This window comes from Macrotis lagotis, chromosome 7 (assembly GCF_037893015.1).
Source record: "Macrotis lagotis isolate mMagLag1 chromosome 7, bilby.v1.9.chrom.fasta, whole genome shotgun sequence".
Lineage (NCBI taxonomy): Eukaryota > Metazoa > Chordata > Mammalia > Peramelemorphia > Peramelidae > Macrotis > Macrotis lagotis.
The window spans coordinates 50,397,625-50,411,568 of record NC_133664.1 but is presented as its reverse complement, the minus strand read 5'-3'; the positions used below and the strand labels follow the sequence as shown (position 1 = coordinate 50,411,568).

At 43.5% G+C, this 13,944-nt stretch overlaps 1 protein-coding gene across 8 annotated transcripts in view; it reads left to right on the top strand.

The window, feature by feature from the left end:
• The first annotated feature begins 1,516 nt into the window (after nucleotides 1-1,516).
• The window catches only part of CFAP69 (cilia and flagella associated protein 69), a 73,227-nt gene continuing 60,799 nt past the window's right edge, over nucleotides 1,517-13,944 (top strand). For 3 of the 8 annotated variants that reach the window (XM_074192849.1, XM_074192850.1, XM_074192851.1), the window contains exons 1-4: nucleotides 1,533-1,855; nucleotides 8,289-8,351; nucleotides 10,137-10,202; nucleotides 12,344-12,453. In XM_074192849.1, the coding sequence (XP_074048950.1) occupies nucleotides 1,619-1,855; nucleotides 8,289-8,351; nucleotides 10,137-10,202; nucleotides 12,344-12,453 (476 nt within the window). In that variant the 5' untranslated portion in view covers nucleotides 1,533-1,618. Of the gene's footprint in view, nucleotides 1,856-2,110; nucleotides 2,528-2,735; nucleotides 3,225-8,288; nucleotides 8,352-10,136; nucleotides 10,203-10,285; nucleotides 10,329-10,512; nucleotides 10,553-12,343; nucleotides 12,454-13,944 lie in introns of those variants that run through there. The other 5 variants (XR_012469949.1, XR_012469945.1, XR_012469946.1 and 2 more) reach the window with 5 other exon arrangements.

Here is a 13,944-nt window from a genome sequence, read left to right as displayed (position 1 = left end):
ATCCGGAGAAAGAATTGTGGAGTTTAAACAAAGACCAAAGTCTATTACCTTCAATTTAAAAAAAAAATAAGTGTCTGATGTTCTGCATCATTTTGTTATCTCTAATATTTTATTTTCTCCTCAAAGATATAACTTCTCTCTCGACACATTTAATTTTGATCAATGTGTAGCATGGAAACAGTGTAAAGATTTATTAGACTGTCTTCTGTAGGGGGTGGGTGGAGGGAAGGGAGGGTGGGGGGAAATTGTAAAATCCAAAACCTTACAAAAAATGGTAGAAACTACTATTGTATATAATTAAAAACAAAATATTAACAAAAAATAAAGTAATAATAAAACTCATTAACCCCCCCCCCCAACAAAAGGGCCTTTCTCATTTCTCTCCGGATTTTGAGCAGCCTCTGAGGACTTCCAGGGCAATTCTTCCTCAGGCCCCATCTCTGAGACTAGGGCTAGGACTGGTAAGTGGTAAAGGTAAGTGCTACGGGCAGCAGGTGACCTATGCCAGGACTGGCCCTCACCTCCCGGCTTCCTTCGAGGTTCTGCTCCAACCTCACCTGCTTAAGGCCTTTCTAGGATTCCCCCCCTTTGCCCCTCTCCCCTCATTAATCTTGGAGCTTTCCCTCTGACATGACCTCCCTCTCATCTTGGTTTTTTGATAGAATGCTATCTTCTGCATGAGACCGTGACTTCTATGAGAGGGGTGACAGTTTTGCCTCCAGTACCCGGCCTGCCTGATACCAGTAATAAGTAGCCAGCCGTCCTGACAACCTTGGGGAGCCCTTCCTTACAACAGGCCTCGGAGGTAGGGGGTAGCTATTACTCTCTCCCTTGTGCAGAGAGGAAACTGAGGCCCAGGGTCACACAGCAGGCGTCTGAGGATGGAGTTCAACTTCCATGCAAAATTCATGACACAGTATTAGCATGTCCTTAGTATGTCCACTGTGAATGGCGGCGACCCTATTGTTAGAATAATTGGTGCTACAAGTAATACGAGCATGGTGATGATGATGATGATGATGATGGTTTTCTGTCCCATCTTTTTTTTTGTCTTTTTTTGTTTTTTTGCAAGGCAATGGGGTAAGTGGCTTGCCCAAGGCCACACAGCTAGGGAATTATTAGGTGTCTGAGGCTGGATTTGAACCCAGGCCCTCCCTGGGGCTGAGGAGGGGGCGTCTGGGCTCTTGGGTAAAGCCCCCCGTGAAAGGGGAGCCAGAACTCTGAGGCTGCCCTAAGGCGCTTCTCTGTAAAAGAGGGGCCCGGGGAGGGAGGCAGAACGGCACAAGGCTCCAATCCTGCGGGGCCCCGGGGCCCGTCGGACAAAGGGTGGGGGCGCCCGGCCCCGCGGACCCCCGAGACGCGGCTGCATTTTCGGGCCAGGTCGGGACGCGCGAGCACGCGCAGTGGCAGCTGCGCGCGCAGCCCGGACCTCCGGGGCTTCCGTAGCGGCCTCTCTTCTCCCGGCCCCGCCCCTTCCGGGCCCGCCCCCTAGCAACGCGGCGGCTTGTGTTGGCAACGCCCGACTCCTCGGCGGCGGCGGAGGCGGCGGCCGCCGCATGGACGAGCCCCGCCGGCCGCGGCCCGGCCCCCGCCCCCCGGGGCCCCGGTGACCCCCGCCATGCCGCACTCCAACCCGCGCACCGGCAGCGGCGCTGCCCGGAGGGGCTCGAAGACCCCGGGCCCCGGCGGCGGGAGCCAGTCCCGGCTGGGCTCCAGCCTGGCCACGGCCTCGCCGCACGCCGCCGCCCGGAGCCCCGAGCCCGGCGGGGCCGCGCCCAGGCCCGGCGCCAGCCCCCGCCCGGTGCCCGTGGTCCGGATCCAGGTGGTCACCGACACCGACTTGGGGCTGGCCCAGGTGAGAGCGGGCCGCGGGCCGGGGCGGGGAGCCGGGGCCGGCCGCCATCGCGCCCCCGAGGGGTGCCCGGCCCGCGCTGGGGGCACCTCCGTGCCCGGGTGTCCCGGCTTGGGTCACGGCGAGGGGACGTGCCCCCTGCAGACGCGGCGCCTCCCGGGTCTCCCCAAGGCCGTGCCCCCCGAGGGCTCGTGGCCCCGGCTTTGAAGCGCGCGGAGGGGCGGGTGGGCCCCGGAGCCCGCATGGCCCGGCCCGACACCTACCCTGCTTCCGACTGGTCTTTACCTGGGGGGGGGGCTGTCTTGTTGTCCCTGGTCCGCAAGCACCCCAAGAAGGGGGTGAACATTGCCTTCACCCCGAGTCTTAAACTTGAAAAAGCCTTTGGGGCAGAGGAGAGCATGGAAGGGATAGTGATGAAGGAGGAGATCTGGTGGGAATTGCATTTTAGAGGAAAAGCTGACAGGACTCGGTTGACCCCGTGTTGATCTTCTCCAAACAGAACTTTTGAAAACGTGAAGCTAGGCTGCTGAGGAATAGCATTGAAACCCTAGAGAATTTGCATCTTTTAAATTTCTCGTCACCCTATGGAGCATGGAGCAGTGTTTCCCTCTTTCATCTGTAAATTCAGCAAACTGCCTCAAATTAACTTCACTTTAGAACCCTCTGCTATCACTGGTTTGTACTTTTATTTTTTTTTTCTTTAAGAGTAGGCCTCTCAACTTCTCCAGTGACCTTTGTCACGGATCCCCCATCCAGAAGTCTTTGGAGGATCCATGCTCTGCACCCTCAGCCTTGCGTTATGGAGCTCCTGTGAAAACTCCCTCTGAGGCTTCTTCAGTCTCAAGATGCGTCAGGAGCTGGTATTCAGTGCCCGCCTCATAAAACCCCAGAGAGAGCCAGAGGGAGACAAGGGACACCCTTCTACTTCAGAGACGGGTTCACTGTACGCCATAGAGCAATCTGGAATTTACCCAGGAGCTTGTACTTTCTGACATGTGGAAGAGGGAGCACCATGGGAATTTGACCTAGATTGTAGAGTTATTCCAACCCAGTGGGGACTGAAGCTTTGATGACCCAGAATTTTCCATTCCCAATGCAATAGGGAATCTGCGCTGCCTCCTTGTACTGAAAGAGAAGGCCCACCCTAAGTCACTGTCTGGTCATCTGTCACCCTCAACACATCAGCATTAGTGGAAGTGGAGGATGATTGCAGGAAGGTGGAAACTGAAATGGAAAGGAGCCAGTCCAGGTTGTTTCTCAAGGGAGAGACACTGATGAGCCAGAAAGGGGCCTATTTTTCACTTGGGGTATCTTCCTAGCATATTTAAGTTTCCATCACATAGATCCTGAACCTGCTTCAGCTGTGGATACGGTCAGTCCTGATTCTAACAGTTCTGAGTTACCTGAAATTCTGTGCATCAGAGGCAGGTTCCTGACATCATTTTAGGGCAATTTATAAGATTCCTGAAAGCATTCCAAAGTGTGAGTGCTTTTGACAGAAAAGTCCCTTGATTAGAGTTTGAATTTGGACACTTATAGTCTTTTGACTATAAGTCTTTTGAGGCAGCAGCTGGCAGGCAGATAGATAGAAAGATAGATATAGATAGGAGACCTTCAATAGAGGCTAGTTTGCCTCAGTTTCTTCATCTGTAAAATGGGGTTAATAACCTTCCTCAAAGGGTTGTTTTAAAGATCAAACAAGAGAGTATTTATATAGTGCTTAGCATAGCTTCTTGTATGAATGCTGCTATTATTAATATTATTGCTGTTATCTGTGTTTAAATCCTGTGTGGCTCCTGAATTATAGCCTGTGCCATCAGGAGTCTATAGGAGAGAGGTTGCCAGGTCAGTGAATGTGAGCAAGTGTGAGGCTGAAGTAGCATGGCAACAAGAATTACCTATTTTATTCTGTTTTGCTGCTGTTCTCCCATAATAACGGGCACTGTTCATTTTGTGAGTTTTCAAATTAAGGTTTTATAACTTTTAAAAGTAAAACTGATAAAGGAAATAAATCCTGTGCAGTCTTTTCTAGCACATTGAGTAATCAAGTTTTAGAAATTTTTTTTATAGCTGTGAACTTTAAAAATTATATTTTTATAAGAAATTATAGAAAATTTGAGAATTATTTATAGAATTTATATCTATGGAATAGAGTTTTGGGCATTTATCTAAGAATAATTTTTAAAAGTATTTTCCATAGAGCAGTATTCTGAGAATCTTTTGTTCTATCCCTGGTTATGTTATAACTAATTCTGAGAAAGTAAGTCTGCTTGAAATTCCTTTTCCGCCTATTAAAATGATTATTTTATGTTATGTGTTTTGTGTTATGCCTACAGCTTCACTAAATTATTTGGTGATGTGACAACTTCTAAGTTAAGATTTCTCAAAAAAAAACCATTTTTCCCTTTGATGTACCTTCTGGGTTGCCAATGACTATAAAAGTACCAAAATCTTGATACTAATGGCTCTTATCTCGATAGCTATTTTTAAACAAAATTATTTTTTCTGATATTTCTATTGGATGTTGATAAGGTCTCTTGATAGATAAGAAATCAGAAAGCAAATTTGAATCCTATTAGAAGAGGGAATCAAACCGAGATTGGTAAGAAGAACCAAAGAGGCCATTAAGAATAATAGAGAGAGGGCAGCTAGGTGGCACAGTGGATAAAGCACCAGCCCTGGAGTCAGGAGGACCTGGGTTCAAATCCAATCTCAGACACTTAATAATTACCTAGCTGTGTGGCCTTGGGCAAGCCACTTAACCCTGTTTGCCTTGCAAAAATCTAAAAAAAAAAAAATAATAATAGAGAGGTCTTTTTCAAGTTTGAGTTGCAATAGGAGGCCACTGATATGCCTCAGACTCATCATACTCATACTCAAATTGGAGTATTCTACTGTATGAAAGATAATTTGAACTGGTGTGATGGGAACCATTGGAATAGTATGGAAAGATCAAAGAGCTTATGTCAGACAAGAACAGAGGTTTTCATACCTTGAAACTGAAGAGATTGTTTGAATTTAAAGAGAGCATGCATTTTAGATGCCACTATCTTCAAAGCTAAATGTACAATATAGTGAATAGGTAGCATTACTTCTACAGCGTTTGGTTCACAGGCTCCTAGCAGTGTTTTAAGGCTGTCATTTTCAAAAGTATGGTCCAGGAACCCCTGGAGGTCTCTGAAACTTTCAGACTCTGCCAGGTCAAAAACTACTTTCAGGGTTTTTTATGTATTTAATCTCCTCTTCATTTAACCTGGGCAACTTATATTTTTGTAAATATTCATCCATTTCACTTAGATTGTCAATTTTATTGGCATAGAGATGGGCAAAATAATTCCAAATTATTTCTTTAATTTCCTCCTCATTGGTGGTGAGTTTACCTTTTTCATTTATGATACTAGCAATTTGGTTTTCTTCTTTCTTTTTTTTTAATCAAATTGACCAGAGGTTTATCAATTTTATTGGGTTTTTTTTTCATAAAACCAACTTTTGGTTTTATTTATTAATTCAGTAGTTCAAAAAACTATTTTCATAATAGTACTAAGACATTTAAATTTTAATATGATCATTATCAATAGCTATAATCCATATAAACATAAGTTCTTTGGGGAAGAGGGGTTCTTAATAATTTTTAAGAGTGTAATGGGGGGGTGACTAGGTGGCACAATGGATAGAGCACTGGCCCTGGAGTCTGGAGGACCTGAGTTCAAATGCAGCCTCAGACACTTAATAATTACCTAGCTGTGTGGCCTTGGGCAAGCCACTTAACTCCATTGCCTTGCAAAAAAAAAAACAAAACTAAAAGAGAGAGAGAGAGAGAGAGAGAGAGAGAGAGAGAGAGAGAGAGAGAGTAATTGGGTCCCAATTGGGTCCGAGTTCCTGAAAGCATTCCAAAGTGTGAGTGCTTTTGACAGAAAAGTCCCTAGATTAGAGTTTGAATTCAGACACTTAATAGTCTTTTGAGGCAGCAGCTGGCACATAGATAGACAGAAAGATAGATATAGATATAAGACCTTCAGTAGAGGCTAGGGTAAGCATATCTTAACTTCCATCTATCCTTTGTGGCACCCTGCTAGTCTGTTCGAACCATCTGGGCTTATGGACCATGAGTGTTGAGGGGCCATCCTGCCTGATGCACACCGCTCAGAGACCCAGCAGGGAAAGGAGTAAAGCAGGCCAGCCGATACCTGGAAGACAATTCTCTTGCTGTGAGGGATAACTCACTGATGGCCCCAGTTTCCTGCAGACACAACTACTCAATCAATGAGCATTTATCTCTAATCCCTTCCTATGTGCTGACCACATTACCATCCCTGGTCTGGCAGGATTCGCCCTGCCCACTCAGCATGGTGGTGCCTTCACTCCCAGGACCATTGCTAGGGCCAGGACCCCTGCAGCTCCCTGAGAAATGAGGAAGGGGGGGGGGGGGTGGCTAGGTGGCGCAGTGGATAGAGCACTGGCCTTGGAGTCAGGAGTTCAACCTGAGTTCAAATCCAGCCTCAGACACTTAATTTCCTAGTCGTGTGGCCTTGGGCAAGCCACTTAACCCCATTTGCCTTGCAAAAATCTAAAACAACAACAACAAAAAAAAAGAAATGAGGAAGGGGAGAACCAGTCATTGCAAGAGGGAGCTTCAAGCAGTAAAATAAGAACACTTGAAGACACTTCTAAACTGCTCATCTCAGTGACCCAGAGGTCCTGATAAATTGTGCTTCTCTTTTATCTAAATATCAGAACATTTTTTCCAATTTTTGTAAATTTAAAACTTTTCATAAATGCTAAATTCAACAAATGCTGCCCCTCCCCTTAAATGAGGTTTTGATATAAAGGTGCCTGGAAATATAATGGACTGGCCATGTTAACCCTATCACATTCTAGACCACACTTAGTACTGTGGCTACTGACTGAATATTTAAAAAATGACCTGTAGAATTTAGGAGCTTGAGTTTTCTTTAGGCTGCAAAGGGAAGTCAGTTTTGACTCCCCGATAACTTGAGCGAGGATAGCTCCTATGATGTCATAGCCCCCAACTTTTGATTTCTGTGTTAGGCTCCTGTGAACATATAGACTCACATTTCTGTGGTGGGTGACTAGAAATGCAGACTCCTACAGCTTCCTCTCCTGAAAGAAGAGCTAAATATCAGGTTCTTGCTCTTCACCACAGAGATTTCATGCAAGCAGTGAAGGAAATTGGTGAGTCTGGCCTAACACGGTCATTGAACTGGGCCCTTGGCACAAACTGAGGTCACCATTCTTGTTCCTGACACTGACCCCTCACAGCCTAAACCTCACTCAAACCTAAAGTTAACTCAATAAGAAAAAAATAAGTGCTTACAAAATTTTTAAATAACTTAAATTATATTCCTCACAAGAAGATACTTAATAACTTTTAAAAATCGAAAAACTTTGAAACTAGAACAAAGATGAAGAGGTGAATGTGTTGATGTTATGAAGACCCATAGGAAGAGCATCAGGCAGGAATAGAACCACACTTCTAACTTAATCAGTCAAGCCTAAATCTCCCTCTTCCTCTAATTGCCCTGTTTTGGACCTCCCAGATTCCCAGTTCTGATCCTGCCTCAACTCAGATTCCACTTCCCATTTCTGGCTCTTCCCCCTTTTCAGCTGCTTTGCCTCATTGATGTTTATTTGTCTGCTCTATATTTCTGACCCATCCCTACATTTGAAGTGCTTAGATCTCCCTTCTCTTCATCAAATTGGGGAAGGTTCAATCAGTACTCCAGTTACAAAAGATCCTTCTTTGTACCCTACCCGGGGAGGGAGAACAGGGCTAATGATATTTTTAAGACTTTTAAAAAAACAGATACTTTCTGAGTTTCTGACTCCATAATTCATTGAACTGATAGATCATATCACACCTGCTTTCTACCTTTTCACAGTATCATTTAGATACAAAACATTTTTAAAAATTACTGATTAACAAATATTTCCATCTATATGCAAAGCACTATGCTAAAAATTTCATTGGAGATGAAGAAAATATGAAACTTTAGAAATTTTTCATAAATCAAATAAGATTTTTTAGTGAAATTAATACATCTTAGGTGTCTGAATACAGATTGAAGCATACTTTTTTTTACTTTATTTTTCTTGAGTTTCTTTTTTTTTGGATGGGATAGAATCTCTGTTTTTCTTTCACAACATGACTATGGAAATGTTTTACATGACTACTCATTTTTAACCTATATCAGATTACTTGCTTTCTCAATGGTTTAGTTGTGTGAGGGATGGGAAGAAGGAAGAGAATTCAGAGCTCAAAGTTTTAAAAATGAATGACAAGTTTTAAAACTTGTTTTTACATGTAACTAGGGGAAATAAAATAAAAACCAAAAAAAAGGAAATTAATACATCTAATGAAACATGACATTTTATGTATCTTAGTACTGTGAGAAACTAAGACTGGTCATTTTTCTAGGGCGTGGAGTTCAAGACCATGGATCTTAACAACATCATCAAACTACTAAAGGAAAAGCCTCATGTGAGTATTCCCTAAGAAAACAAATTATTCTATTTTATATCATAAAATTTTGTGGTCCCTGGAGAGTTATGTTTTATTTTGTGAAATATAAATCTAATTTCTCCCTTTTTATTTAAAGAACAAGAATTCCATCCCAAATTCAAGGGGACACCTTAAAGACAAACTATGCATCTTCAGCCAGATGCTAAATTGAAAGAGGACTTGTGGAAGGTGGAGAATCAAATTAAAAGAGGGAAAGGGCTGGATAGAGAAAGTAACAGGGGGAATAATTGGAAAGAATCAGCTTCCAAAAGGGAAACTATTTTGAAGGAAGAGTTTGCTGCCCCTCAATCAAGAATAAATGTTAGGAAAAATGATTTGTTTTAGTTTCTCTTGCGTCAGAAGCATGATGCAAATTATGTTAGTACAAGTATTCTGGTAGATGATCCTTTCTATAAAATTTCATGGCCACAAAATTATTTCAGGCATAAAAAATCAATATTTGTCATCAATCACAAACCATTTTGGCCATTTATTTTAAAATATTGGTCAGCCTCTTAGAAAAAAAATAATTTATATTTAATTGGTGCATTTTGACCAAAATTCATGCACAGCCTGGAATATCTTTCAAAGATGGGTAAGTAGAAGCTATAATCATATTCATTTTTTTAGTGAATAAATTTCAACAGAGATAGTTACAATCATTTACTCAGATAACATCAGAAATTTATTTTAGAGAAAGGAAGATCCTTAAGGTTCCGGAGGCAGGGTCTCTTGGGACCAAAATGATTTGGTTAATCATTTATACTCTGTAAGTATAAGCAATTATTTGCAGAGGAAATTTTTTGGAATGAACATGTAACTTTTTTATTTCCAGTGAAATTTTTGCATATTACATATAATGTTTGCATATTGTTATGAAACAACAAACTAAAGTATAGCTAAATTAAAGTTTATATTTTATATATAAATTAAATTTTTAAAATTTATATACATTAAATATTTCTTCCATTAAAAAAATCTAACTGTGTAATCTATAGTCTATACCAAAAATCTTGTACTCATTTTGCTGTGCTTTATCATGGTACAGCAAGTTATTTATCATAGAATTTAATGTCAGTCTTTCAAATAAAATTATTAAAAATGTCATTTAGTGATTACTTTGCTAGCTTCAGTATTTTTTAGTAGTGAATTTACTATTTTACTACTAACCTTAAGGTCTGTAAACTTTAAAGTATTGCATCAATGAGCTTTATTATTACAGGTCCTCGTTTTAGTGATCTAATTGTAAAGCATTTTTAAAATGAAAGAAATATGATTGCAGAAAAAATATTAAAGGATAAATTTGGCCAGTGACAGTTTTCCACCATCTTCCCTTCCAGAAGAAGATTCTCATTTACTGTTTAAAATGCTGGCCTAGAGGGCAGCTAGGTGGCTAGTGGATAGAGCACTGGCCTTGGAGTCAGGAGGACCTGAGTTCAGATCCGCCCTCAGACGCATGATGATGACCTAGCTGTGTGGCCTTGGGCAAGCCACAACCCCATTGCCTTGCAAAAAATAAAATAAAATAAAGTAAAATGATGGCCGAGTGCTGCGCCCCTGTACCAGGGACCGCAGGTGACTAGCTTGACTGTTTAACCACTGATGGCAGAGTCGTTAAAACTGCCTCAACCTCAAGGTTTAGAGTCCAGAAACGCCGAGGCTGCGCCTTGTAGGGAGGCTCGAGGGAGGCCGTGGCCAGTTCCCTCGGGGTTGGTGCCCGCCGCCTCCCGGGCCGCGCCCGCAGCCGCCCTGTGTGTGTTGCAGGACGGGCTGGAGGCGCGGCAGCTGCAGAGCGTCCACATGATGGTGCAGTGCTACCAGAACGGCTACGTATCCTTCGGAGGGGCGGGGCCGGGGCGGGGCCTGCGGGAGAGGGGGCGTGGCCGGCGGGAGAGGGGGCGGGGCCTGCAGCTGCAGAGCGTCCACATGATGGTGCAGTGCTACCAGAACGGCTACGTATCCTTCGGAGGGGCGGGGCCGGGGCGGGGCCTGCGGGAGAGGGGGCGGGGCCTGCAGCTGCAGAGCGTCCACATGATGGCGCAGTGCTACCAGAACGGCTATGTATCCTTCGGAGGGGCGGGGCCCGGGGCGGGGCCCGGGGGCGGGGCCGGCGGGAGAGGGGGCGGGGCCTTCAGCTGCAGAGCGTCCACATGATGGTGCAGTGCTACCAGAACGGCTACTGTATCCTTCGGAGGGGCGGGGCCTGCGGGAGAGGGGGCGGGGCCCGGAGGGGGCGGGGCGGCAACACTGGCTGCGGGCACTACCAGGCGCCCGGCGGGGTCCGGCCGCCGCGAGGCCCCCCCAGAAGGCCCGCGGCCCCGCCACCTCCCGGTTCCCGGGCCTGGTGCCAGGCGGAAGGCCGGAGGTGGCGCGGCCTGACCCGCAGTTTCGAAAGATCATGGATTATGGCCCGGAAAGGGCAGGGAGCGGGACGGGGGGCGGCGCGGGGGGTGAGGGCCCGAGGGGGCTCCCCCTGACCGCCGCAACAAGGCCCCTGGAAGCGCCCCCTAGCGAGGCTGCGATGGGTGCCACCCTGGGAAGCGCCGGCCGAGGACACAGGTTCTCAGAGTATGAACTTCACGGATTTTATGTATTTTTAACAAGGCAGTGGGGTTAAGTGACTTGCCCAGGGCCACACAGCCAGGTAATTAGTAAGGGTCTGAGGCCAGATTTGAACCCAGGTCCTCCTGACTCCAGCGCCGGGGCTCTGTCCACTGCCCCAGAGCCGCCCCCAACTTCATATATTTGAACAAGACAGCCTATACATACACAGGTACCCACACATATTATTCAGGTGAGCCCCAAGTTAACTTTGTTCAGTAAAATTGTTCTCTGACCACAAGACCCAGCATCACACTAAGAATGGGGGAGACAACTGGAAGGGAGGCTTCTCTGACAGGGACCCCCAAGGTCCAGGGCTGTGTCCTGTGAGTGCCCAGGGGCTCCCCTCTAGAGGATTCCAGAGAAGAGGCTCATGCTCTATTGAGCCCCAAACCCTGACCTCCAAGGCCCTTTAATGGAAGGTGCTACAACCAGTTTAGCAAAGCCACCCCTTACCTAGGGCTGTGGAGCAGACAGGAACAATTCTCAATTTGAATAAGAAATTTGAAACAAAACTAACATGTAAATATAGGTATATATTTTCAGTTCCTCCTATTCTGTCCCTAAGCTCCCACCGAGCCAGGCCCTGGACTATGTGTACATTGGGGAGGTAAAGACAAACTGAAACACATCCTAGTGAAGGAAGCAACATGTCCACGGATGAGTGTGAAAGAGATACAAAGTCCCTGGAAGGTTTTTATAATTATTTTTCCAGTAAAATAATCTCATCAAATTTGATCTAATTTCAGAAATGGAAAGGCAACCCAAGGGGATCAAGAAAGGCCTTATAGGGGCAGCTAGGTGGCACAGTGGATAGAGCACCACCCGTGGAGTCAGGAGGACCTGAGTTCAAATGTGACTTCAAACACTTAATAATTACCTAGCTGTGTGGCCTTGGGCAAACTACTTAACCCCATTTGCCTTGCAAAAACCTTAAAACAAAAGGCCTTATGTTGGAGATATTAGTGAACTGAGCTTTAAAGGAAGCTTGGAATTCTCCAAAATGGAGTTGAGGAAGGAGGGGTTCCCAAGAATGAGGAACAGTGTGCTTGCCAAGACCCAGAACTGGAGTAAAGGCCAGGAAGAGGAGCAGGCCAGAGGGAGGGAAGAGCTCTGAGTCCTGTCACAGCCTACACCTTAGGGAGGTTTCTGGACAGGGGAACTGAGCAGCCACCTGTGAAGGACAAATGCTGCTTTCACAGCAACTGCATAGATTAATATTTTCAGAGCAGCAACCAAGGAAAAGATACAAAGATTGATCTTCTAAATGTGAAGGATGGTTAAAGACTTAACTTCAACAAAAGTGTTGTGAAAACAGGAATTGCTGTCATTCTAAAAATGTGTATTTTCTTAATGAGAAATATTAAAAGCCTCTCAGGGATTTGGCTCAAATACTTCAAATCCTGAGTCTGTGTTCAAGAAAAGTTGAAAAACAGCCCAGCTTTTTGGATATTGTGTGTGATATTCTAAAACTATGCCGGTAAGTCCTCTTTTTCCCTGAGTTTATATTTCACATTAGCATTATAGTTTATCACATCTTATTTTTTTCTGTGACAAATAGACTCTGCATCATGGTGCTTTGATGAAGTAAGTAGCAGCTTGTTACAACACTGAGAAAACTTTAATTGATCCCTTGATTGCAACAGCTAGGATTCTCAGGGGCAGTCAGTTACCTACATTCTATTGATCTGAGACTTCCAACATCAAGGGATTAAACACTAATTCTTGTTAAGGTGTGTTTTCTTGTTGCCAGTGACTCAGGTGAAGTATAAACTTTAAGTGAAGCCAAGGAACCGTAATATCCTTAGAGAATTTTTGTGGGACAACACGTGGGTGAATTAATTGGCAAGATTTAGGGTGTAATTTTAAGAATATTTTCAACGAGTGACTTTTTCTCTTGATTTACAAAAAAAGAATAATTTAGAAATTTAACATTTTAATATCTTAAATTTTGTTTAAATTTATAATTATCCTTATTACAATAAGAATGATACTTTGTGTAATTCTGCTTGCATTTTTCAAAGTAAAATTAAGTTGGCATATATCTTGAAAGATGCAGGTTGAATTACAAGTTGGAACTTGTTATGCATATTTTTTCTTATTTACAATTTTTCTTTCTCTAAAAGACTAATTTTCTTCACTGATTTCTCAAAAAATAGCTAGGAATAGATTGTGCTTCCTTGCTGCCACATAGTGGCAAATGAAAACCTGTGTTTCAAAATTCATTCTCATTTGTTCCATGATACAGTATAAAATTATCTTCTTAAAGTTAGACTAAATCTTTAAATATTTACTAAGATCAAAAGTGTAGATTCATTTCACTGTTTAATGATTACTCTAAAACTTTATACCATCAATATCTTTAATACTTTTTTGCTATGGTCAAGAAAGCAACAGCAATTTAATGAGCACCAACACTGACGTGGCCCCCTCAAGAAGTTTGCAATCTGGTTGAGGGTTGTACACCAAAACAATTAGGTAGACAGATTAACTTTAATGTAACTTTAATATTTGTCTGTTACCTTGGATTTGTACAAGGCATTCATTCATTATCATTGTCCAAATGATAAAGGAAAGAATACCGACCTTTAAAGAACAAGTAAGGCATTGATCTATTAACCAAAGTTTGTAATATTTTGAGGAAAAAGCTCTTGATGAACTTTTAAGTTATAAATAATGCAGAATCTGTTTCATATCAGATAACCCAAGGTCCCCCTGACCTTGATAGAATGATAGTCTTATTTAACAGATTAATTCTACCTAAGTATATTCTATAATATGTTAAGTAAAAGACTTTCTTTTCTAATCTATGCCTTCCATTTACATATCTTTATTCCTTTAAATAAATCTAATTAATATCCCTGCAATAAAGTATTATATAACTCCTGTTTATGGGGTTATGTAATTGTTTTCAGAATTTCCAGTGCCAAAGAATACTGTGTATACTGAGCCCATTCTCTAATGATTTTTT